The sequence below is a fragment of the Patella vulgata genome, chromosome 1, assembly GCF_932274485.2.
Source record: "Patella vulgata chromosome 1, xgPatVulg1.2, whole genome shotgun sequence".
Classification (NCBI taxonomy): Eukaryota; Metazoa; Mollusca; class Gastropoda; family Patellidae; genus Patella; species Patella vulgata.
In genome coordinates this window covers 70816986-70843408 of record NC_065879.2, presented here as the reverse complement: position 1 = coordinate 70843408, position 26423 = coordinate 70816986, and the positions used below count along the sequence as shown (strand labels likewise).

Sequence of the window (26423 nt, the reverse complement as noted above, 5' to 3'; positions counted from 1 at the left end):
ATATACGTCCACATGAAAATGTGGGCGTATAAAAAATAAAGAAAGAAAAATAATTAATCTTTAGTATACTTGATATCCTAACCGATATTAAACCTGATCTTCGGCCAGACATTATTCCCTCCATCAGCAAAACGTAACACATTTGCAGACAGGTTCTTCAATGTTGCCTTCCACGTACCTTTAGAAGCTTCCCATATTAATTCATCATTCGTTTGTTATATTTATGTATATGATAACTGATATATTTTACTGACTGCACGGTGCCATTGAATGTATATATTGTAGTATAGGGTGGCGCTGTGTTACATGTAGTAAACTTCAAGTCTGATAATCCAAATTAATTGATAATGTGAATACAGATCAACAAGAATGGAAAGAGTATACCCTGCTCGTGCATTGTAATCCAGACACTCGTCACTTTAAACTAAATTGACATTGTGAAATCAGATATAGTAAGATACTTAATTAAGCTAAGTAATTTGAGTTGTGGTAAAGACGTGATTCAGTCTCCTTGCTCTTTCCCCGGGCAGTCAAATTTTAAAACGGTTTTTAAATATGAAATTCGCTACATTAGTACTTTAATACATTTCTACATTCCAGTTCAATGGACTTAAAATCCGTTTGAATATTCTCTAGAATTCGGATTTTGACGTCTAAGATGAATTTATCCAATGAAAAACTTTTGCGTCAACTTAGTGATAAGAGAGCCATGACGTTTTTGCCCGCCATTCTATATGTTGGGATATTAATGGTAGTGGGCTTGTTTGGCAATAGCCTTGTGTGTTTTATCATCGCTACAAAAATTTACTTGTATGTTCCGCAGGAATGCCAACAGAAATAGCTGATACGCGCTTCGATTATAATTTCGAGACCGAGTTCGCTTGTGAATTGTTGAGATTCATCAATACCATTTGTTCTATATATGGTCAATTTTTACGCTGGTCGCCATAGCTGTAGATCGCTATATCAAAGTGTGTAGACCCTTTGGGAGGCAAATGACTCATCAGGGAGCCAAGACGACAGTACTTATTTCTTTTTTAGCCGCAATCTTTTCATGGCCAAAGATCTGTTTTAAAGGTATTCGTTCTAAGGATACGGGAATACCAGGACTAACTGGGAAGGAATGCTCCACAAGTGATGCAATGAAAGGGGACATTTATCCGTTAATCTACAACTCAGTTCTTTTCGTGTGTTTCGTTTCATTAACCATGGTGTTCATTGTATTATATGCTAAGATTTATAGGAAGATGAAAAGACAATGACAAACTATGGAAAAAGCTCGAAAGTTTGAAGCAATTACTGGTAAGTCATCAAATCCAAAGGGAGTCTACACGACCGTAACGTCTACGGAATTGGGAAAGCAAAACCAGATTTCGTTGCAAACTGATGATTCACTGATAAAGGAGGGGATAAAAGAGTTTCCATTGAAAACTGGACATTTTCCCGCAGTACAGATATAAGTGACGATAAACATACCAACAATACTCTTATGGAAATGGACGGTCCCGAAACTGCCGTTCCTCAAAAACCTATTCACCTGATTGGAGCTGATAGAAACCTTCCTAAACTCTAAGTAGTCTAAGTAGACTGCGCTAAACGAAAGGCTAAGGAAGAAAGTTCCACAACTGCAATTGCTTTTCTTTTACCCATTGGGAGGCAGACCACCATAAATTCCCACGAATTGTAATTCGTCTATTTATAGCAATTCTCTCTCTCTCTCTTTTCTCCCCTTTTGCATGCCCATGACGAAGAGGGTTTGAATTAACATTTTCTACCAGGTTTTGGTAAATATTCATGATTTTGAGGCGGAAGGATAAGAGGGTTATCAGGTTAGCTACGGCGATATGTACGGCAACTAGTTACATGTTTTTAGTATGCTTCTTCAAGTTTGTGTATCTCAAAATTTTGGTGGTCAACCTCATACAAATTTTAGTGCAAAGACATGACCATTTGTTCCTCTGTCTGTAGTGAAAAGCATTCAGCCCAACGAAAATTTGGGGTAAAGTTGGAGGTGGGCAAAGAGGCCAGAATTAACATTGAAGTCAATGGGGAAATTAATGGTGGTCTGCCTCCATTGTGTTCGTTGTGAGTTATCTACCTTACCTGTCGATGACCCTCTTCTACAGAATCTTCGACAAAGAATTTGACCAAGATCTTCGCGGATCCTCCCTTATAGCTTATAACCTGTTCGTACGGTCCTACTTTGTTAACGCTGCTGTTAATCCAATTATCTATGGTCTTCTCAGCCTACAGTTCAATCGAGCAGTGAAGGAAGGCTATGTTCAAAAGACCGACTAGTCGGCCGATTTAGATTACCCGGTGTGATAGTTTGAGTTGACTCCTGGTGTGTGTTTTCTCCTGGGCACTTGCGCATGTCCGAAACTGATGTTTGCCATAACAACGAAACTATATCTACTTCCTGCAGTGTGTGTTGGTTCCTGACCACTGGTCAGTACAGGAAAAAATATATCATGTACTTGATTAGAGTTTTGTCATTAATAAAATACTTGTTGACGTGATTAGCTGTTGTTTTAGTGATCAGTTGTTACACGATCAACGGATCTAAGTTGATTGGCTTGAAATTAATACTTCGTTCGTGATTTGTTGCCGTTGGTTTTTTTTTTAGTGATTAGTCGTTCTACACACGTACGATCAGTGGAAACCATACAAATTGATGATTGGCTTGAAATTATCAATTAATTCACCTCCAAAGGAAGATTAAGGCCTTTGATAGTTCGTGGCTTCATTTAACACAAATATAAAAGTATGGAATTTCTTATTCCGATTTCTTTAACATAAATATAGATTTATTACACCATCCCATACGTACATTCAAACATGCATGTATACAGCCCAAATACAAGAGAGAATGTTCGCATTGTGGACGGGTATATATACTAAATAATAAAAATAAAGATCGTCAATTTGCATCCTCTCTTAGTGGTAATATTGTAAATATATAATAGTCTATAATATATTGATTTGACCGTAAGAAGATCTTAGGGGAAATCCTATCACGAGGAGTCAATGCACACCGCGTCTGTGAGGTGACTCCTACAACTGCGCATGCGCCAAACGGTAATCACACACCAGGGACCATCTGAAACTGCCACACCGGTAATACCCCAAACATGACGATGTCTACACCCCCACCCCCGGCTCAAATTCCATGACACGCTCCTGTTTGGATTCATTGAGAGCTTGTATTAAAACCTAAAATAATATCTCCTAGTATAGTTCATGGTAATAGAAGCTAATTGTGTTCGATGTTAGGGGTGACGATTGTCATCCTGAAATACAAATATTTCCTTCCAATATTTCTCCGTTGTTTACTCCACTCTATCTTTGTGATTGGTCCTCTTCAAATCAGCCTACCAATCAAACCCGCTGATTAGGATACAGAAAATCCCACCCAGTATCCGGTTTACCCCGAGTTCACAGAGCATTCTCAAACTTAAGAAGTTACTCAAAATTGGTCGCCTTATTTTAACTAAAATATAGCCTATCTCTTTATAAAACATTTGTTATTTTAATGTATCAAATACATCAATAAGAAACTATGTGCAAAGTTTTGCTTTTCTAGATCAAAGATATTTCTCTGAGCATGCTTGGTGTACTCAGGGCACTTGTATATAAATATTTGTGGTGAAAACTATGGAAGCCTATAACTACCATTCATAATTTCTACTTTTCGCCTCTTCAAGACACGAAAGTCGAAAAGTCGAAAAGTAGAGGTTACGACAAAATGTGAGGCGACAACACGCTATACAAGCCCAAATCAACTCGAAAATAGGAAATTAAGAAATAACACACAGCGATAATAGCGCCACTCGTTTTTTCTTAATTTCTTATTTTCGACTTGCATTTTGGCTTTTACCGTTTTGTCGACTTTCGACTTAGTCATATTTTTGTATTTATTGATGTCAGTAAGAAGGCGCCAACACGCATACCAAGTCAAAATGCAACTCGAAAAGTAGAAATTAGGAAATTAACACACCACGCTATTAGCGACTATTTGTCTTGGAAGTTGTTGTAGTCTCAGTGTTCCAGGTCGCATTTGAATACGTGCAATCAGGGCTCATACTGTATTTCGTTCTTTTCCGTCAAAATGGATAATAATTTTTATATAAAAAAAATGTTCATATTTTTTTTCCGCAAACTGGGATATTTTATCTGCCAAAAATGTCTGATAAAAAAAAAACACCTTAGGCTCCAACAATTTAATTTATTATATAGGCCTATTATAAAACAAATTTCCCGTACCGATATATAAAATATACAACATACATGGGGATTGGGTGGTCTAGTGGTTTAACATGTGCGCGTGAAATCACAAGGTCTGACATTGATTCAAATGGTGTGGTTTCGATTCCCCGCTTAAACATGACAAGGAAGTAGGATTGCTTGTCCAGCCTTGTGAGTTTTCTCCGGATACCCCAGTTTCTATCCACTGCTAAAGACCCCTACGTGCAAACCAATTATTGAAATGATTTAGTTTGCAACGAGTGGATGTTAAGCCAGCCTGGAGGTCGGGTGTTCGATCCCTGCATTGGTCGAGAAAGTTCAGGGGGTAGGGATACATGTTTGAGTTTAAATCTCTAATATTACAATCAATGCAACTGATTTGCAATTTTTCTGTTTGCATATTGTCCACAGATTCTAAAAATATATTTCTTGCCAGTCTTGATATTTAAAAAAGTGGAAAATTATTAGTATTTTGAAAGATGCTACATGTAACTTTTGTACATTTTTCATGACATGGCAGTAAAAAATTATTTTTTTGAAAAAAATTCCAAATTATGAGTGTTTTCTATTTAGTTTATTTGCAACTTGTCTAATTTTTTCGCATAACTCAAATCCTGCCCCTAATAAGAAAGATTTTTAAATTTTAGCACAAAAGGCCCATGGACCGGAGATGCACCATTGTACATAAAGCAGCATGTATACTTAAAGGGCCATCATTTTTGCAGTTATTCTTTGATTTTGATTTCCTTTCACCAGCATGTTGCCAGAACACATGGGAAGCAAATAAAAAGGGCCTTTTGGTGATAACAGAAGTTTCACCCCTATATATGTGTATATGTGTATAATCAGAACTCAAATACTGCCCCTAATAAGAAAGATTTTTGAATTTTAGCACAAAAGGCCCATGGAGCGGAGATGCACCACTGTACATAAAGCAGCATGTATACTTAAAGGGCCATCATTTTTGCAGTTATTCTTTGATTTTGATTTCCTTTCACCAGCATGTTGCCAGAACACATGGGAAGCAAATAAAAAGGGCCTTTTGGTGATACCTGAAGTTTCACCCCTATATAGGACACAGCTCACCAAGGGCCAAAGTTATTTTTAGTCTCTCTCTCCCTTTCCCTTTTTCCCCCTTTTGCATGGCGATTTTTGTTGACTTTTTGTTGTAGAATCGAAAAAAAAGGGTTTGAAAATACATTTTCTGCCAGGTTTTGGTGAATATTCATGATTTTGAGGCGGAAGGATACAAGAGTTGTGAGGTTGGTTACGTTGAAATGTAGGGCCGGAAATTGCATGTTTACTTGTCTCTACTTCCAACTTTTGTATCTCAAGTTTTTCATGGTGAACCTCATACATGCTTTTGGGCAAGAGTTTGCCACATGTTGCTCCATCTGTGGCAGAAAGCGTTCTACCCAACGAAAATTTGGGAAAAAGTTAGAGCCGGTCTAAGAGACGAGAATTAACATTAAAGTCAATGGGGAAATAATTAGTGATCTGTGGCCATATGTGACGAACACAGATTTTAATGGAGGCAGACCACCATTAAATTTCATCATCTCGGTACCCACGAATTGTTGTTCGTCTATTTATAGCAATTCTCTCTCTCTCTCTTCTCCCCTTTTGCATGCCCATTTGTGTTGATTTTTTGGTCTAGAATGGACGAAGAGGGTTTGAATTAACATTTTCTGCCAGGTTTTGGTAAATATTCATGATTTTGAGGCGGAAGGATAAGAGGGTTATCAGGTTAGCTACGGCGATATGTACGGCAACTAGTTACATGTTTTTAGTATGCTTCTTCAAGTTTGTGTATCTCAAAATTTTGGTGGTCAACCTCATACAAATTTTAGTGCAAAGACATGACCATTTGTTCCTCTGTCTGTAGTGAAAAGCATTCAGCCCAACGAAAATTTGGGGAAAAGTTGGAGGTGGGCAAAGAGGCCAGAATTAACATTGAAGTCAATAGGGAAATTAATGGTGGTCTGCCTCCTAATATGCCTAAAGGAGTTATTTCCCCCTTTTAAAACGCGATGAAACGAAATGGGGTTAACGGGCTAGTGAAGACGGGATGTGATAAAATACGTTTTTATGTATTTTATTTTGATCAACATATTTATCACCCAATAACCATTCTACAGTCGATATCTCTTGTTTGACAATTTTCTTATTCTACAGAGCGATCTTTGCATAAAATAAAATCTATTCCAAAGAACTATATTTATTTATTTGTACATGTAAGAATGGGTTGGGTGATTAATACAATCTTATAATCGTCTTTTTGATATTAAAATTGATTCGTAGGAGATTCTCTATATAAAAACAACCTACGAAATGAAATGAATGGGGTTTAACGTCCTACTGTTCTGCTCCGAACTGGGGTAATAAAGACGGGTATACCCTTACAGTGTGCTATGAGGGAAATTTTGCCCCGCGGCCTACTCTTATATCGAATTCCAACTGTCAAGGGATCTTTTACGTGCACGCCAATGTGTTCACGGGACTAAGGTTTTTTCGTCCCATCCGAAGTGCTCGTATTGCACGAAGGCCTAGTCTCGTAGACGCTATTGTCCATATAGTATTGCAAATCCGCCGGCTTTTCGCGTAGTAATCGTGGAATAAGCTTTATCTTGAAGATTTCGACGTTTAATAACAAAAAACAAATGTTGACATTTTTTTCTGAGGAGGTCTTCGTAAAATGGGACGCCATTATTTGAAGGGTAGCCATTTTGCGATAATATTTCAACTTATTTGTTATATTTAACTTATTTATAACGTTATCGACATAACAAACTGTGATTTGGCACTGTGTTAATGACATGGCCATACTATAAAGACCCACTCAGAAAAATATCAACATTGTTGGTTTTTTTGTCATAACCTTATAGCTAATCCCTTGATTTGCAAGCTGTGGTCCGGGTTGTCTCTATTGTCACAGTTACCGGTAATAGGGTGTGCAACTTTCATATCGATCATACTTGAAATGAAGCGGCCTTAGGCTTTTTCGAAGAGTCTTGTCCTCAAGAACAAGATGAGTAACCTTTTGTCTGTCATTGAGCCCAGTGCAGTGGTTGTGGTTTTGGTTAGTCTCTATTATTCGAATATTAGTTTGGGCGGGTTGTCAACATTTGAGAATAACTAGGTCATTGGCTAGATTATACGGTCTTTTACGTTATCATGTACAAAATCTACGTTTAGCAGCCAGAAAGCGCAATAAGGGAGGTAAATAGCTCTAAAATAAGATCTCGACGACTATGAAATTGATTTATGGATTGTCAATTCAGAAAAATCAATTGGCACTGCTAGTTCAACATTCAAATACTTCTACTTTTTTATTGTAAAATTTCGCTCTTCAAGGATCATTTTAATGGTTTTTATTCCTGTTAGTTTATAATGAGGCATGAATTATGGGATTTATTTCGAGAAGGAGCGCAGTTTATAATGAGGCATGAATTATGGGATTTATTTTGATCATTCGTAGCCCGGAGGTTTTATTTTTTCATGTGGTTGATTATCCAGTAAACCTTCGTCAATTGTGGATAACTGACCGACACCCCCTACGTTGAAGACTTGTTTTTTTAAAACACGAAACAAATATATAGATGATTTGAATGATGCAACTTACATTACTTAAAGATGCATAATGTAGGATTAAGATAAAGAGCTGACTTTCTTGCTGCAGTAGTTCGAAAATAGATACTGAAAAATGAACATACTGAAAATTTCAATCAAATTACTTGATTCTGGTTATCAACGCGCTTTGTCATGTACCATTGTCATGATAATAAAGGAAATTGCGATTTTCGGCAGTCTCCGTGAGTGACGTACATATTAACGTTTAACGAAGATATGCCCGGCAGTGTCTAATCCACTTTGCCGTCATATGTTCCAGAGCGTTGATTAAGGGCTTGTCATGAGAATAAATGTCTATATAATAAAAAACCCCAACAAAAACCAAACATCCAAACATGGTTATATGGAAACGGTTCCATTTCATTTGAGTTACACCCACATTTTCGTCAAAAACGCGCACATTAAACCACGGAGAAGTGCATACTCTGCTTGTTTATGGTAACTTCAACACTTGTCATTTCACTCTTCAAAAAAGTAGGGGATATTCAGAAACAATACAAAACTGCGGAAATGCGCTGCTGTTTTTATTAGAGGTAACCAGTGTATGTTATATGTTAATAACAGGCCAATTGCCTACACATGAACATAAACAGTTCATATGGGCGGCTTATCTGACGGCCCCATTTCACTCGCAAAGAGATACACTGTCAAAAGTGAAAATGGACGTTTTTGATTTCTGCCTTAATAATGAATAATTGCTCCACCAATCCTCAGACATTCAGCAATTCGTCGTGGCATGCTCCTAATCAACCGTCCAATCCTCTTGCAGTGCCACCCCCAATTCTTGCAGTGTTGTCCGTTGACGTCGACGTCTCCCGATCATGTCCCAGACATTCTCTATAGGAGAAAGGTCCGGACTCATGGCTGGCCAAGGTAGTCATTCACGACACAAGCACGGTGGGCACGGGCATTATCATCTTGAAAGATGAAACGTCGACCTGCACGTTGAGCAAAGGGCAGAACTATCGGTGCCAGTGACCCTTCCTTGAACAATATGCAAGTCCGTTCTGCCAGTCATGGTGATTCCTCACCACACAATAACAGACACACGCCCGAATCTGTCATGCTGTCTGACGTTAACCTTAGCATGACGCTCATTTACACGCTTCCAAACGCGAGTACGCCTATCAGTGAAATCCAGAGTAAATCTGGACTCATCTGAGAACATCCCCCCCTTCGACGATTACCCCAATTTCTACGCTGCCTACACGATTGGCGCCTGTTTGCCATGTGCTGGCGAGGTAATGGAGGCACAACACGCGGTCGTCACGCATGCAAATGGGCTGCATGTAGCCGATTTCTAATCGTTTGGGATGTAACTCGAATTCCCGTAACTTGGTACAAGTTTACAGAAAGCTGATTGACCGTTTGTCCTCGATTTCGCAGGACCTGTGTACGAATGTATCGATCCTGGGCTTGTGTAGTGGCTCTAGGACGACCTGAACGAGGTCTATCATCAACATTGTTTGTTTGTTGGTACCGGTTCCACAGTCTGCTGATCACAGACTGTGACACAATAAGCATGTTGGCTACTGCTCGCTGTGTAGAACCCATTTGAAGCATGCCAATAGCATGTAGATGTTCACCATGTTAAAGACGTCTCATTGCAAGAACCAATAGGAAAGCAAACATGGATATAGGATAAACCAGCACGCGGCAGTTTTCATCAACCCTTCCTTGAAGTGTCAAATTTGACAATAAACCCCTCCCACGTGTATGGCGCTATTGCGTGTCGCACGTGCAGCTCGGTGGTTCTGTTGGAGCGATAAGTTCTTCATCTGTGAACATACTCTCAAAGCATGTCAAGTGTCTATGACTATTTATCATATTGCAACCTGGATAGGTATTTGCATTTCAATATAACCAACTTATTTGAAGAGTATATATAAAATTACATGTTGGTTCGTGACTTAAAATGAACTATGCATCATGTAAGATTACGACTGTTTGATAAGGTAGCTTATGACCGTGTTGTCTTAATTTTTTTAAATCTCGAGGGCGTTCAAATAGACTTGTCATGCAGCCACTGAAGAATATGCATCATGTAAGATTACGACTGTTTAATAAGGTAGCTTATGACCGTGTTGTCTTAATTTTTTTAAATCTCGAGGGCGTTCAAATAGACTTGTCATGCAGCCACTGAAGAATATTTAGCTCTTACATAGTTCATCTTAGCAAGATTCATCGTGACATCTGAGATCACCTTTGTCCTCATTCATAACAAGATTCATCTTGACATCTGATTGAGATCATATTTCTTGTCATGTAAATAAATATCAAAATAAAAAGTTAAAGATACATTATGGGAGATTAGATAAAGAGCTGGCAGTTCTCTCAATAATAGTTAACCAGCGGCTGCCAGGCAGGATACGCCCACATTTTCGAGAGATGGATAGAAAACAAGCTAAAACGAAAGTGATTTTTCCTACAATCAAGGGCCATAATTCAGGAAATTACAATTTGATATGCGCAAATATCGAAAGGAACCAAGATCTTTGAGTTATAAATACATTATGGGAGATTAGATAAAGAGCTGGCAGTTCTCTCAATAATAGTTAACCAGCGGCTGCCAGGCAGGATACGCCCACATTTTCGAGAGATGGATAGAAAACAAGCTAAAACGAAAGTGATTTTTCCTACAATCAAGGGCCATAATTCAGGAAATTACAATTTGATATGCGCAAATATCGAAAGGAACCAAGATCTTTGAGTTATAAACTTACATTTCAAGTTTCAACAAAATCGGATAAAAATTGTGACCTCTATAGGGTCCACCATCTTGATATACCATATTTTTACGCTATTTGAGAACGAACGGCGGCCATTTTGTCTGTCAGTTTTGGGCCGATTTTCACGAAATTCGAACTCAACCGTCCTTAGGGTTTAACGGTGATATAATAATACGGTTTTTTAAATCGGATAAAAATTATGACCTCTATAGGGTCCACAAGCTAAAAAACGTGTTTTTACTTACAATCAGGGGCCATAATTCAGGAAGTTATTGTCCGATATGCGCGAATATCGAAAGGAACCGAGATCTTTGGGTTATAAACTTACATTTCAAGTTTCAACAAAATCGGATAAAAATTGTGACCTCTACAGTGTTCACAAGCCAAAAACGTGATTTTTCGTACAATCAGGGGCCATAATCCATGAAGTTACGGTCCGATAGATGCCAATATCGAAAGAAACCGAGATCTTAGGGTGATAAACCTATATTTCAAGTTTCATTGAAATCGGATAAAAATTGTAACCTGTAGACTGTTCACATACAATTGTGGACGGACGGACAGGGGCGACGACAATATACGTCCACATGAAAATGTGGGCGTATAAAAACTAGATACTGTAAAGGGAATTTGCTGAAATTTTCAGTCAAATTGATCTACTATGAACCGAGATTTTAGTGATTGAATTTTCGGCCTAGCCTCGGTCATCATTACTAAAGTCGGTAGGATAAAAACATAGTCTCGATTATCCATTTCATGACGCAATTATGAATGGAAGTCGAACAGCAAATTGGAACCTAATCCAATAAACATCGCAGGCTAGCGATGACATCGAGAGTTGATTATGGTCTGGATAAGTTAATTAATGTCTAATTAATAATTTAGATAACATTTCGGGCCTAAAGAAAGGCCTACAATAGGCAGATTTAGCTCTTGCATAATGTATGTTTAAATAAAATTTGTAGCCGTACAATTAACTCTTATATAACAGGATACTAATCTAACTCGTGACACTCTTCCTCGTTGGTTATCCAAACAAAATCTCATCTCATAGCAATGATCTCTGTGTTAAAATTATATTTGGGATGTATTTATAGAGCTCTATCACATATTTTATAATGACTGACACCAATATTGTCCTTTAAGGATTCCCTCGTATCCGGGTGAATTCAAATCCGATTTCTACAGCAGTGGCAAATGTCATTTTATGAGATATTTGTAATCTATACAATTTTTAAGGAGAACTAATCCAAGTGATGTCAATGATTTTTAAAAGTAAAATATGGATTATACTGCCCTAGAAAAATATTCGCGGTAAACAATTCTAAACCTTGAAGAGACTTAAATGAAATTCTCATCTCGGATAATTATGTGGGTGTTTATTTTGTGTATTAAAATTATGCAAGTGGTTTGTATAAAATCATATCTGGATTAAGCATCGTCCCGGAAACTGCTACCACGTGTGACACTTTTCCATAATTTCCTAAACATTATTTACGGAACCAATCTCACCAACCTCCATGATGACGCCTCAAATGAATTTATCCAATGAAGAACGTTTGCGTAAACTTAGTGATGAGAATGCCATGACGCTTTTGCCCGCCATTTTGTATGTTGGGATATTAATGGTGGTGGGATTTCTAGGCAATGGTCTGGTGTGTTTTATTGTCGTGAGAAAACTGAAATCAGGAACTCAGAATATTATGATTTCGTGCATGGCAGCTTCAGATTTTCTGGTATGTTCAGTAGGAATGCCTCTTGAAATTACTGACATGCGCTTCGATTATACCTTTGAATCCGAGTTCGCTTGCAAATTGTTGAGTTTCGTCCATACACTGTCGACTGGATGGTCAGTTTTAACACTAGTCGCCATAGCTGTAGATCGCTATATCAAAGTGTGCAGACCCTTAGGGAGGCAAATGACTGTTCGGGAGGCCAAAACGGCTGTACTGTTTTCTTTATTAATCGCTATCCTGCTAACCTGGCCGACGATCTTTATTTTTGGTACGCATTCTAAAAATACGGGAATACCAGGACTATTTGGGAAAGATTGTTCCACAAGTGATGCAATGAAAGGAACCTATTATCCGTTAATCTACAACTCAATTCTGTTTGTGTGTTTCGTTTTGTTAACCACCGTGTTCATTGTACTATATGCTAAAATTTATAGGAGGATGAAGAGACAAAAAGAGATCATGGACAAAACTCGAAAATGCGAAGGACGTACTGAGAAGTCTGCAACTCCTCAGAGTGTTAACAGGTCCGACACTTCTACGGAGGCGGGGAAGCAAAACCAAATGTCCCCGACGATATGCACACGAACTGCTGACTCATTGATAAAGAATGATGCATCTGTTGCTAATTCGGAAGAAGATAAAACCGTTTCCGTTGAAAATTGTATATATTCCCTTACCCTTAGTTCTGAAGTAAGTGTCGATGAACCTACTCATATGAAAATAGAGAGTCTTGGGACTGTTGATCTCCAAAAGAGCCTAACATCCATTCCGCCAGCACCTACTGACATGGCTGTGTCGGACGCACGTGGGACAAAGCAAGAAGTCAAGTCATCTAAGAAAAGACGCAGTGGAGGAAAACTTGGGGCAGAACGTCGCACAACTATAATTGCTTTTTTGGTGACCACCGTGTTCGTGTTGAGTTATCTACCTTATCTAGGGATAACTTTCTTTAACGAGGGGTATAATTATGATCTTCACGGATCTTCCCTTGTAGCTTATAACCTGTTCCTACGGTCCTACTTTGTGAATTCTGCCGTTAATCCAATTATTTATGGTCTTCTCAACCTACAGTTCAGTCGAGCAGTGAAGGCTATGTTCAAAAGACCGACTTTTGATCGCAGAATTTATGATGTCGGTGAGGATATATAGTGTTTTGGTGTGATATTTTATTGTTCTATTATTGAGATATTCTGAGAATTTGTAAAACTACAAACACCAACACCCCATTCAATATGACGGGTGGTGATTGTCGATTTGTGTGATTGGCGGCTATGATTAGGATGCGTCAAAATATCTTTAAAATCTGAATTAATGTATATTTAGGGTGTCATATTGAAATACATACCAATAAAATTATAGCAATATTTTTTTCGGTTGTTTGCTCCCCTTTATCTTTCGGACGTGTTTTGCGATTGGCCGACAAAGTGATTAAAACTTATGCATTAAGCTTAAAAAGTAAATTCCGTGAAGTGCGCTCAAACTTGAGAAACATTATCACCAAGTTGTAAAGATTTCATTGATAACTTCGTTCTCTTTCAAGGTTACAAGATTTCTTGTGTTTGAAAGTAACCTGGGGGATAATTGCAATATTACCATCAAACCTATTCTTAATTTCAATTCGAGTTCCCCAGATGAATAACCCATGTTTTAATAATTCGATTGAGAACCTTCTTCTGCATCGCGCCCGTAAGCTTTAATTAACAGTTGAAAAATAATGATAACTCTGCGAAACGGACTCGAGTTACAAAACATTCGTTTGAATCGCGCTCACAATATTCTATAAACATGAAAGTAAAGGGTTGGTTAAAGGGACAATAACACTCTTGCTGGCTTCACAGCTCCAAAAAATAAAAAATAGCCTTATTCTTAGTACTAGATGTGTTAGCGTCTTACCTGTTGTGTAAATTACCCATTAAATCATATTTTACTTGTCCAGGGGGTTCAAAAATATTTTTAAATCCAAGTCAGATTTGAAAAGCTTTACGTCAGGCTTTTCAAATCATTTAGTTGAATTTTTCCATTTTTTTAAATTAGGTGTGTTAAGATGAAATTTGTATCATCAATTAATTGGAATATTGTAAAATAGTACAATTTGTTGACCAGAATAAAGATTGGGACATATTATTCAGTTACAACAAGAGTGGTATTGAGCCTTTAACTCCTTAGCTAAATTGAACAATCGCACCCAGTTTTAAAACATAACGTCGAGAATTTCGTTTTGTCTCGCGTCTACAAGCTTTAAAAGTTAAAATATGGCCAAAAATATAAATCACTTCTGGTTCGAAATGTAAGGTCCGAAATTTTTTTAAAGTCGAGAACGTTCCTATCCATGTTGAACACAAATAAACAGTCCCTTTGAGTTTAAAAGGTTTGTCCTGTATCGTAATATTATATTGTACATTTTCACCCGAAAAGGCTTTATTATGGTGGCTGTTAGCGGCCATTCAAATGAATCTAAATCGTCGCCCGCCGACACGACAAAATAACCCGACGATCGTCGCCTTCATTTTGTCGTGTCGGCGGGTTGTTTTCTTCGAGCATGCGCATTTGCTGATTGGATAACTTGCATGCGCACAGATTAACTTCCGAGGCGACAAGTCGCCGCACGACAAGTCGAAATAATTGTATTTAGTCGACTTGTCGGTTGTGAATAAGTCGAAGGCGACAAGTCGCCGCACGACGAAATCAACCCGCCGACACGACAAAATAACCCGACGATCGTCGCCTTCATTTTGTCGTGTCGGCGGGTTGATTTCGTCGTGCGGCGACTTGTCGCCTTGTCGGGTTGTGAATAAGTCGAAGGCGACAAGTCGACAAGTCGACGAAATCAACCCGCCGACACGACAAAATGAAGGCGACGATCGTCGGGTTATTTTGTCGTGTCGGCGGGTTGATTTCGTCGTGCGGCGACTTGTCGCCTTCGACTTATTCACAACCGACAAGGCGACAAGTCGACGAAATACAATTATTTCGACTTGTCGTGCGGCGACTTGTCGCCTCGGAAGTTAATCTGTGCGCATGCAAGTTATCCAATCAGCAAATGCGCATGCTCGAGTTTGACAAGTCGCCGCACGACAAGTCGACGAAATCAACCCGCCGACACGACAAAATGAAGGCGACGATCGTCGGGTTATTTTGTCGTGTCGGCGGGTTGATTTCGTCGACTTGTCGACTTGTCGCCTTCTTCACAAGGCGACGATTTAGATTCATTTGAATGGCCGCTAACAGCCACCATACTTTATTGAAATTTGCGTATTTTAGTATTATAACTACTATTCTCGTGATAATCGACTAAACAATAATAGTAATTAGAATTGTTTAAGTTCTTGGGGATTAACCACTTTACGTAATGGTAGTGAGGCAACTGGTAGGTTTGTTTATAAGTTAGTAACGTGTTTCTATAGATTTGAGAACTGAACAACTCAAAGATATATAAATCCAAGAAACAGTCAGTTCTTTAGTTACGTTTAGTCGTTTTCTAACTATAAACTCATTAGAAACCTGAACAGCTGTTCTCGTATTTAGGTGTGTGTATATTAGGTTTAATATTAAAGATACATTATAGGAGATTAGATAAAGAATTTACAGTTCTCGGTATAATAATTAAAAAAATAGTAGAATATTATGCTGAAAATTTCAGTTAAATTGCTCCAATTTGAATCGAGATATCAACCTTTTAAAATTTAGGCTAGCCTCGATCACCATTACTAAAGTCGGTACAATAAAAACCAAAGAGTCGATTATCCATTTTTACGTTAAGTTATTTTTAAAAAAACTGTATCCCAACTCGCTAAATATCAGAGGCTTGCGATGGCACCGAGATAGAGTTGATTATTGTCTGGATATATTAATTAATGTCTAATTAATAATTTAGATAACATTTCAGGCCCAAAGAAAGACCTGCAATAAGAAGATTTAGCTCTTGCATACTTTATGTTTAAGTTATTTTGTATATATCTAAGTTTCTAAGATTAATTAATAATAGTTGTTATTTTCATTAGGGTTCCACACTGTGTAGCGTGTGTGGAAATTCTTCTTTTTCTTATTTTTTTTTCCACTTGACTTAAGAGTTTAAAGCTATTTCGAACTTTCTGCGACAATACGAAATGTTCGAAATCACCAAGTTATCGATTTTTGATGATATATTGCCGTAATATTAACAATAATCATCGGATTTTAACATTTGATACGTTATGACATAGTCTGAGACAGGGCAAATGGCTACGGTCCTTTAGATTATTGATTTTTGACGAATCTTCGAAGATATTAGGCGCCAAATTTTGAAAATTTCAATTTTTACAAAAACCTATTTTATTTATGAATATTTTATATGGCATTTTACCCAGGGTTAAAGAGTCATCTGATTTGAGCAAAAATGTCATCATTTTTTGTCTCCGTAATTTTCCTTGTCCGCCATTGGTTAATTCAGTTTTTCAGTCCTAGATTTATTATGTATTGTTCGATTTGTATAAAACAATTTCCATATGCTCAGTGGTCCACAATGTCTCTTTTTTTGTTACTGGAAAAGTTTCCTGTCGACACCGGAAGTGACGTAAATTTAGCAAAAACTAACATTTTGACAATTCGGTACAACCTTTTGAAAGCAAATATTATTTTTTTTCAAATCTGATATAACTGAAAGGGTGTGCCATGTAAAGGCACACAAAACATCGAATTCGTTTTCGGGCCATTTCGATTAAAACTAGGTGAAAAGGGGTGTAGAAAAAGCTATTACCCATCCAGAGCGGGAAACGGGGTTTAACGTCCACTCGACACAAACTAGGTCATTTCGGGTAATTTTATTTTAATAATTCGATTGCGCGTAGGGGTCTTTAGAAGTGGGAGGGAATCGGAGGATGTGGAGAAAACCGGTGTTGGACAGGCGACCCTACTCCTTGTCACGTACAACCATGGAATCATATTTTAAAATTTTTCTTCGTAAGTTTCATAAACTCGTAGTAATAGCCCATACGAAGAGAATTTATGTCAAAATTAGTTTGTAATATGCGCATTTGCCGAGAAATAGGCAATTTCATGGGTTCATTCTATTTGTTGATTGGAATCAAATATCAAAATTTTAAACAAATAACAAATACGACTCATTTAAATAAAATATTTGTTTTGGAGGCTAAAAATTCATTTTTTGGCACAAGATGTCATTTCCGGTGACTGATAAAATGGTTTGATCTAGTCAATAGTGGCAGAAAATTAAAAATCGAATAATAATTGATTCTTTTACAGGCAAAATTGTCAATTTCTCGGCAACTGCTGATATTACAAACTAATTTTGACATAAATTCCGGTGACAGTGAAAATGTTGAAAGGGTTTCACTTTGACCTAGTCGATAGTGGCATTAGGCATCAAATGATGAAAGAAAATTGAAAATCGAATAATAATTGTTTCTTTTTCATAAAACTAATTTAACATTTTCATTCTCAGCGAAAGTAATGTCATTTTGGCAAAAACTGTAATTTAGCCTTCAAAACAAATATTTATTATTCGTTTAATATTATATTTGATTCCAATGGAAATGTCGATTGGATCACTACGTTCATATAGATGTCAAAAAATTGCTTCTGGCAATTTCCCTTGTCGAGAAATAACCAATTTTGTCAGGATCACTTTTTAAAATATTTTGCCTTTTTACTTTCAGTTTATGGGTTCCAGTTTAATTATTGTCAGATATTTATAATACAAAGTTCATATGTTTCATGGTGTAAATTCTCAACATTTTTATCGATAAAGTATTCTGTCGGCACCGGAAGTGACGTAGTTTTGCCAAAAGTTACAATTTGGACCAGTCTGATACAAATCTGATAGATCAAGAATGCCCCTATAACAGGCGCAAAAAAAATGTCGAACTCAATGTTTTGCATTTTGGTTTTGTGTTTGCGCCATTTTGATATAAATATAAAATAAGCAATTTACAGCTCATTCAGGCTTTTCATATTTTAAAATATTTCTATGTAATGTTCATAAATTTGTAGCATATATCTATACTAAGACAATTTATACCGAAATTAGTTTGTAATCAGAACAGTTAACGAGAAATGAGCAATTTTGCATGAGTCACTTTTCAAGTTATTTTGGCAAGAGTCAATTATTATTGAATTTTCATAAAAGTAACACCATTTGATGCATAAAACAAATGTGCATTATATGAGTTTGAGTAGAATTTAAAATTGACACCGAAAGTGACGCCATTTTGTCAAAAACTATATTTTTAACCTTTAAAACAGATATTTTATTCAAATGAGTCTTATTTGTTATGTTTTAATAGTATGATATTCAATTCCATTCAACAACCCATACGATCATACAGATTTCACAAAATAGTTTCTATTGCGGAAAAAATAGACGATTTTCTGCAAGGCACTTTTAACGGTTTTTGGTCCATAAAATTGTCTATTATTTGATTTTTTTTATAAAATTTGTCAATTTCAAAAATGTATTTTTACCGAAAGTGACAAAAAATCGGCAAATGAGTGTTATTCAATGTTCCTTTAAAAAATTATAATATTTAATTTAATTGCTTCTAACTTCTTCCGTTATTGAGAAGTAACCAATTTTGTCAGGGTCACTTTTAAAAAAAAATTTCGCATATTAATTTCCCATTAGAAAGTTTCATCAGCTAACTTAGCGGTGAGTTAAGTAACCAATTTTGTCAGGATCACTATTTGGACATATATAACACATGGTAAACATTTGTATAAATGGATTTGGTTAATTCTGCTTCCGTTTTATAACACGTGTGCAATACTTATGTGGAAATCTGTTTAACGGTTTCATTGGAACCTGAAGAGAAATGAGTTCAAGGGTGACGTGGCACCAATGCAACCAGTCATTACTGCGTCCAGTTCTAGTTTTAACTTTATACCATAAAATATCCATATTCAATATTATTTTGTAATACTTACTATATGTTTGCCATTCATATTTTGAGTTACGTTTATTAACTATAAACCTATTAGAAACATGGCCAGATGGCCAGTTGTTCCCGTATTTAGTTCCAGCATCCGTATTAGTATAGAGACTGATTATTAGACAGAGGGTGGGAAGGGGGAAGGGGAAGGGGGAGGGGGGCACGGTGGCTAAGACGCTGGCTCGCTAGTCTGGAGGACGAGTGTTCGATCCCTGCATTGGCCTAGAAAGTTCATCCAGATTTTCGAACGTGGTTCCCCCTTTTCAATGATGCATTCAGATTTGGATTTCGATGGGGTTCTTTCGTACTACCAAATGCACAATTCGTACAAAGACTGTAGTATGTATAGCGTTTACCAGGAAGGTCTGAGTTTTCAATGACAGCCGTTTTCAGAATTACCAATACAAGTCAGTAACAGATGGGGCTGGTCAAGAGACACGTTATTATCATCATACTAATTTTATTATCATATTATCAATTTTGAATAACAATGCAATATGTCAAATCATTGCGCATGTGGCTTTCGCATGTGGCCTTTCTATTTATATTTCACTAATTTCCAAATACCATTTACCTTAGAGGAACTGTAATGGATACAACCTTAATAATGAAGGTAATAATAATATTTATATGGTTTAAATTCAGTGAAAAGCATTTATTATGTGTGTATTTTATCTTACTTTCCTTCTTCCCTTTTCGTATTTTCCTCAAATTAGATGACAATGGATTAAAGATATCGATTCCCGACGGTCATCAACTGAAACTCCATCTTCATAATGTTAAGGTAAAATGGTATACACCTCCTACCTTAACTGCCTTAGTCGATCAAATCGTGTACATATGTTTCAGGCGATGTTCGAATTACAAGAAAATCAGTCAAAGTATTTTGTGGTTAATAAATGACATATTCAGATATTGTGCAGGTACAACAATGCGAGTCTCGTAAAACAAATCAAATTATTGTTTCTTTTTATATAACAGGAAATATTGCAAGCTATAAAGTTATCGGTGTCTCAATGGATGAAAATCTCAATTTCAAAACATATCGCTATTAAATCGTGAACTTCAGCAATGTCATTATTTAATTTCAAGAAAAATATATTGTTACCTTGACAGATATTCGTGTTTGAAACTGGTTAATGCTTTGGTAATTTTTCATCTGAACTATACCATCTGTTAAAACACCTAGTTATCTCTCCAAGGAAAACAAAATCTCACAGCAAAAATGATTCAAAAACCGTCGAAATATGCGTGTTCATCTGATGCCCTGAAAGAACATCACATTGCGCTGACTGCTGATAACAAAATTACAAATTACTGCTTCTCGTATATGTGTCCAAATGTATGCTCTTCCAGAAGTACAATGATTTTCCTAATCCCATATTCAACCCTATCTTCAAACAACTAGCCATTATTCTTTGCATCTTCAAAACGTAAAACATTTTAGACAGGCGTTTCGGTGTTGTGAGTCCACGTACATGTAGACCCCCCCCCCCCCCCGCAAAAAAAAGAAACAAAAATAATTAATCATTAGTATACTTGAATGATTAGCCTGGTCCCAATCTTAACCGATATTAAACCTGATCTTCGGCCAGACATTTTTCCCTCCATCAGCAAAACGTAACACATTTGCAGACGGGTTCTTCAATATTGCCTTCCACGTACCTTTAGAAGCTTCCCATATCAATTCATCATTCGTTTGTTATATTTATGTATATGATAACTGATATATTTTACTGACTACACTGTGCCATTGAATGCATCTATTGTAGTATAGGGTGGCGCTGTGTTAAACGTAGTAAACTTCAAGTCTAATGATCCAAATTAATTGATATTGCGAATACAGATAAACAAGAATGGAAAGAGTATACCCCCCTGTTTGAGCGTTGTAATCCTGACACTTGTCACTTTAAACTAAATTGACATTATGAAATTAGATGTAGTAAGATACTGAATTAAGCTAAGTAATTTGAGTTGTGGTAAAGACGTGATTCAGTCTCCTTCCTCCTTCCCCGGGCAGTCAAATTTTAAAACGGCTTTTAAAAGTGAAATTCGCTACATTAATACTTTTCTACATTCCAGTTCAATGGACTTAAAATCCGTTTGAATATTCTCTATAATTCGGATTTTGACGTCAAAGATGAATTTATCAAATGAAAAACTTTTGCGTCAACTTAGTGATGAGAGAGCCATGACGTTTTTGCCCGCCATTCTATATGTTGGGATATTAATGGTAGTGGGCTTGTTTGGCAATAGCCTTGTGTGTTTTATCTTCGCTACAAAAATGAAACCAGGAACTCAGAATATCATGATTATGTGCTTAGCTGCTTCAGATTTACTTGTATGTTCCGTAGGAATGCCAACAGAGATAGCTGATATGCGCTTCGATTATAATTTCGAGTCAGAGTTCGCTTGTAAATTGTTGATATTTGTCAATACCCTTTGTTCAATATGGTCAATTCTTTCGCTGGTCGCCATAGCTGTAAATCGCTATATCAAAGTGTGTAGACCCTTTGGGAGGCAAATGACTTATAAGGGAGCCAAAACGACAGTACTTATTTCTTTTTTAGCCGCAATCTCTTTTTCATGGCCAAAGATCTGTATTAAAGGTATTCGTTCTAAGGATACGGGAATACCAGGACTAACAGGGAAGGAATGCTCCACAAGTGATGCAATGGAAGGGACGATTTATCCGTTAATCTACCAATCAGTTATTTTTGTGTGTTTCGTTTCATTAACCATGGTGTTTATTTTATTATATGCTAAGATTTATAAGAGGGTGAAGAGACAAAAAGAAACCATGGACAAAACTCGAAAGTCTGAAGCAATTACTGGGAAGTCATCAAATCCACAGGGAAACTACACGACCGCAACGTCGACGGAATCGAGGAAGCAAAACCAGATTTTGCCGAAGATATCCTTGCAAACTGATGATTCATTGATAAAGTCAAATGCATCGTCGGTTAATTTGGGAAAGAATAGAAGAGTTTCCATTGAAAACCGGACATTTTCCCGCAGTACAAATATAAGTGACGATCAACATACCGACAATACTCTTATGGAAATGGGCGGTCACGAAACTGTCCATTTCCAGAAGAGCATAACGGCTATTCCTCAAAAACCTAACCACCTGATTGGAGCTGATAGAAACCTTCCCAAGCTAAAAGTAGACTGCGCTAAACGAAAGGCTAAGGAAAAAAATCGCACAACTGCGATTGCTTTTCTGGTGACCATTGTGTTCGTTGTGAGTTATCTCCCTTACCTGTCGATGACCTTCTACATAATCTTCGACAAAGAATTTGACCAACATCTTCACGGATCTTCCCTTGTAGCTTATAACCTGTTCGTACGGTCCTACTTTGTGAACTCTGCTGTTAATCCAATTATTTATGGTCTTCTTAACCTACAGTTCAGTCGAGCAGTGAAGGCTATGTTCAAAAGACCGACTAGTCGGCCGAGCTGAAGTTATGATTGCAGTCAGATTAAACGGTGATTGTGCTAAATAAGATGTTTTTGATATTTTGAATGTTTGTATGCTAAAAATCAGTAACCATGAATGGGAGATCGTTTTAATTTAAAAGTTATATAATTTATCTTTCGTTGTCGTGAATTTCAGCCTCAGTCGATTTTTACTAATTTTACAAATTAGATATAAATGTAATATTTGTATCGGGGTACATCTGAACATGTAAAACACATGGTAACTAATCGAAAACCTGTACACATAATGTAGTCACTGACAGGTCATAAGTCTGTTGGAGTAATCCTTGCCATATCCCGACACTTAGCAGTCCAGTATCACAACGGAACAACCAGTATACAAAACTTTAATATACGGCTGCGATTGCGGTGGGTGTCACGAGCGAGGCAGCGTGCTTTTACTCTTTCTAGAAGACCTGATTCTTCGTTATAGGGTATTAATTTATAATCCCGTTCGGGAAGTTCGCTTTCTGTAAATCTTTAATGGATATATCTATCTGATTGCTCTTTAGGATCTATTCTACATTATTCTACATCAAATTGCTGATTAGGATACAGAAAATTCCACGAAAAGCTTAGAATCTCTTACCCAGTGTCCGGTTTACCCCCAGTTCACAAAGCATTCTCAAGACTTACGAATTTACTCAAAATTGTCCGCCTTATTTTAACTAAAATATAGCCCTTTATAAAACATTTGCCGTTTTAATGTATCAAATACATCAATAAGAAACTATGTCCAAAGTTTTGTTTTTCTAGATCAAAGATATTTCTCTGAGCATGCTTGGTGAACTCGGGGGACTTGTATATAAATATTTGTGGTGAAAACATATTATCAGCTTCCATTTAAAGGTGATTTGGTATTTGCTGACTATAAGTACTAACCGCAATAGATAAAGACTACCGATGTTACGATTAGGCGTTTAGCTTTTGATGAAAGTTTGACGTCATTTTGTTTTCCAAGTAAAAGGGGTGATCCTACTGGGTCTGTATACTGATAGATGGGGATGAAATTTCCTTTCTTTTTCAAATTTAAAGGTGCCTATCCTTAATTACAAAATGAGTTAGTGACGTCCTCAATACTTCTAGATCAGAGGTGTCAAACATGCGTCCCGTGGGCCAGATATAGCCCGCCAAGGGTTTAAATGTGGCCCGTGGAGCAAATTTCAACAAACTTATGTGTCGATAATTGTTAGAAACTAGCGGTAGAAATCATAGATTATTGTTTTCCGGTTTCAGTAAAACTCGGACGTCTGTACTGTATGTCATAGATATCTAAGTTGTATGTAATACGAAATGTATTGCATTAATATGTTACATCCGTACTACCATTAAAGTGGCACTGGGCAATATAACTATACAATTCGGGATGACTGAGTCCAACTCAGGCGATAATCAATGACAACTTACTTCTTAAACTTGTAGAAACATACTAGCCCGTGACAAGTTGTTGTTAGTTAGTTGTATTTTACGTCCGCTTCCACCGAGATGATATCGCCTGAGTTGGACTCAAGGAAACCCAAGGACAGATTCTACCTCCTTGGTACAAGTGGGTACCGTCCATTTATCAACGGTTTCAGTTAAAATATTTCACGCTTTGATCCCGTTACATATGTAACGATTTAGTCAAATAAATCAATAAAAAATTTGTTATCTTGATACTTTTTTATAGCCCATCCCCGGCCAACTAGATGTAAAATTTTAGTTCATGTGGCCCCTGAATCGAAATGAGTTTGACACCCCTGTTCTAGATCATTCATTATGGCGGCGCTAGCCTAAAATACCAAGTTAATCAGATTTGTTTATTTATTGTGACGACATTACCTGTCAGTCGTGTTTCTAGTCTTTCCAATTGGCAATTCTTGTGCCGACAGTGACGTCATACAACCAGGCTTTAATTTCTAATTTCTAAACGTTGGTCCAAGTAGTTGTCATCATTATTATCTATCAACAACGATTTGAAATTTAAAAATCTGAATGTTTTGGATTTTTTCTCCCGAAATATGTAAACTGGATAAGAATTTAAACTAGACCATAAACCAGTTGTGTCAGTTCTACAGTCGATATCTCTTGTTTGACAATTGTCTTATTCTACGGAGCGATCTTTACATAAAATAAAATCTATACAAAAGAACTATATTTATTTATTTGTACATGTAAGAATGGGTTGGGTGATTAATAAAATCTTCTACTCGTCTTTTTGATATTGAAATGAAATGAAATGGGGTTTAACGTCCTACTCTTCTGCGCCTAACCGGGGCTAATTGAAGACGCACATACGCCATACAGTGTGCTATGAGGGAAATTTTGCCCGGGCAGCGGCGCTACGGCCTACTCTTATATCGAATTCCAACTGCCAAGGGATCTTTTACGTGCACGCCAATGTGTACACGGGACCTCGGTTTTTCGCCCCATCCGAACGACTAGGCAGCTGTCCTTGTCAGGCCCTCCGTTCTGCATCACTGACAAGGGGAAACCACGCCGGAAAATCGAGATGAACTTTCTCGGCCAATGCAGGGATCGAACACCCGACCTCCAGGCTAGCGAGCCAGCGCCTTACCCACGTGATCCCCCTTTTTGATATTAAAATTGGTTCGTAGGAGATTCTCTATATAACAACAACCTACGAAATGAAATGGGGTTTAACGTCCTACTGTTCTGCTCCGAACTGGGGTAATAAAGACGGGCATACCCATACAGTGTGCTATGAGGGAAATTTTGCCCGGACAGCGGCACTACGGCCTACTCTTATATCGAATTCCAACTGTCAAGGGATCTTTTACGTGCACGGCAATGTATTCACGGGACCTTAGGTTTTTTTCGTCCCATCCGAAGTGCTCGTAATGCACGAATGCCTAGTCTTGTAGACGCTATTGTCCATATAGTATTGCAAATCCGCCGGCTTTTCGCGTAGCAATCGTGGAATAAGCTTTATCTTGAAGATTTCGACGTTTAATAACAAAAAACAAATGTTGACATTTTTTTCTGAGGAGGTCTTCGTAAAATGGGCCGCCATTATTTGAAAGGTAGCCATTTTGCGATAATATTTCAACTTATTTGTTATATTTAACTGATTTATAACGTTATTGACATAACAAACCGTGATTTGGCACTATGTTAAAGACATGGCCATACTATGAAGACCCACTCAGAAAAATGTCATGATTTGCATTCTATGGTATGGGTTGTCTCTACTGTCACAGTTACCGGTAATAGGGTAAACTTAGACTTCGATGTTCTGACCTACCGGGCCACAAATACTTCAGACATGTTGCTGACAGCCCCGCATGCCTCTGTGATCACATTTTTGAAGATCCTGATCACTACCTCTTGCAATGCTCTTTATATGCAAATGCACGAAAGGAAACCATAGACAAACTACAATACGATCTCAAAAATATTAACTGTCTTCTGTTCGGGTCCTCAACCCACAGTATCGATGTAAACAACAATATTTTTTAACCAAGTCCACAAGTTTATTGATATGTCAAACAGATTTTAATCTCGCTTACTAGTTGTTTAATTTACAATATTAATTTTAAATATACGTAACAATGTAACATAGAGTGTACATTCCCATCCATCTCATTATATATGTATTTACACTTATGTGTTTGTCTTTTAAAACGTGTATATACACCCATTTTGTTCCTTTATTTTAATACTATGTATGTATGTATATT

At 37.2% G+C, this 26423-nt stretch overlaps 3 protein-coding genes across 3 annotated transcripts; all 3 read left to right on the top strand.

The window, feature by feature from the left end:
- The first annotated feature begins 658 nt into the window (after positions 1-658).
- On the top strand, positions 659-2947 carry LOC126809538 (uncharacterized). The gene is made up of 3 exons (XM_056098830.1): positions 659-810; positions 2127-2217; positions 2942-2947. Exons 1-3 carry the CDS (start codon positions 659-661, stop codon positions 2945-2947), a joined length of 249 nt encoding a protein of 82 aa, XP_055954805.1.
- Positions 2948-12139: 9192 nt separating this feature from the next.
- Positions 12140-13489, top strand: LOC126809547 (D(2) dopamine receptor A-like). The gene is made up of 2 exons (XM_050534179.1): positions 12140-12259; positions 13196-13489. The coding sequence occupies exons 1-2, from the start codon at positions 12140-12142 to the stop codon at positions 13487-13489; spliced, it is 414 nt and encodes a 137-aa protein (XP_050390136.1).
- Positions 13490-21447: 7958 nt separating this feature from the next.
- On the top strand, positions 21448-23943 carry LOC126809558 (uncharacterized). Its single transcript, XM_050534190.1, has 3 exons — positions 21448-21613; positions 22448-22605; positions 23937-23943. The coding sequence occupies exons 1-3, from the start codon at positions 21455-21457 to the stop codon at positions 23941-23943; spliced, it is 324 nt and encodes a 107-aa protein (XP_050390147.1). The 5' UTR covers positions 21448-21454.
- The last annotated feature ends 2480 nt before the right edge of the window (positions 23944-26423 follow it).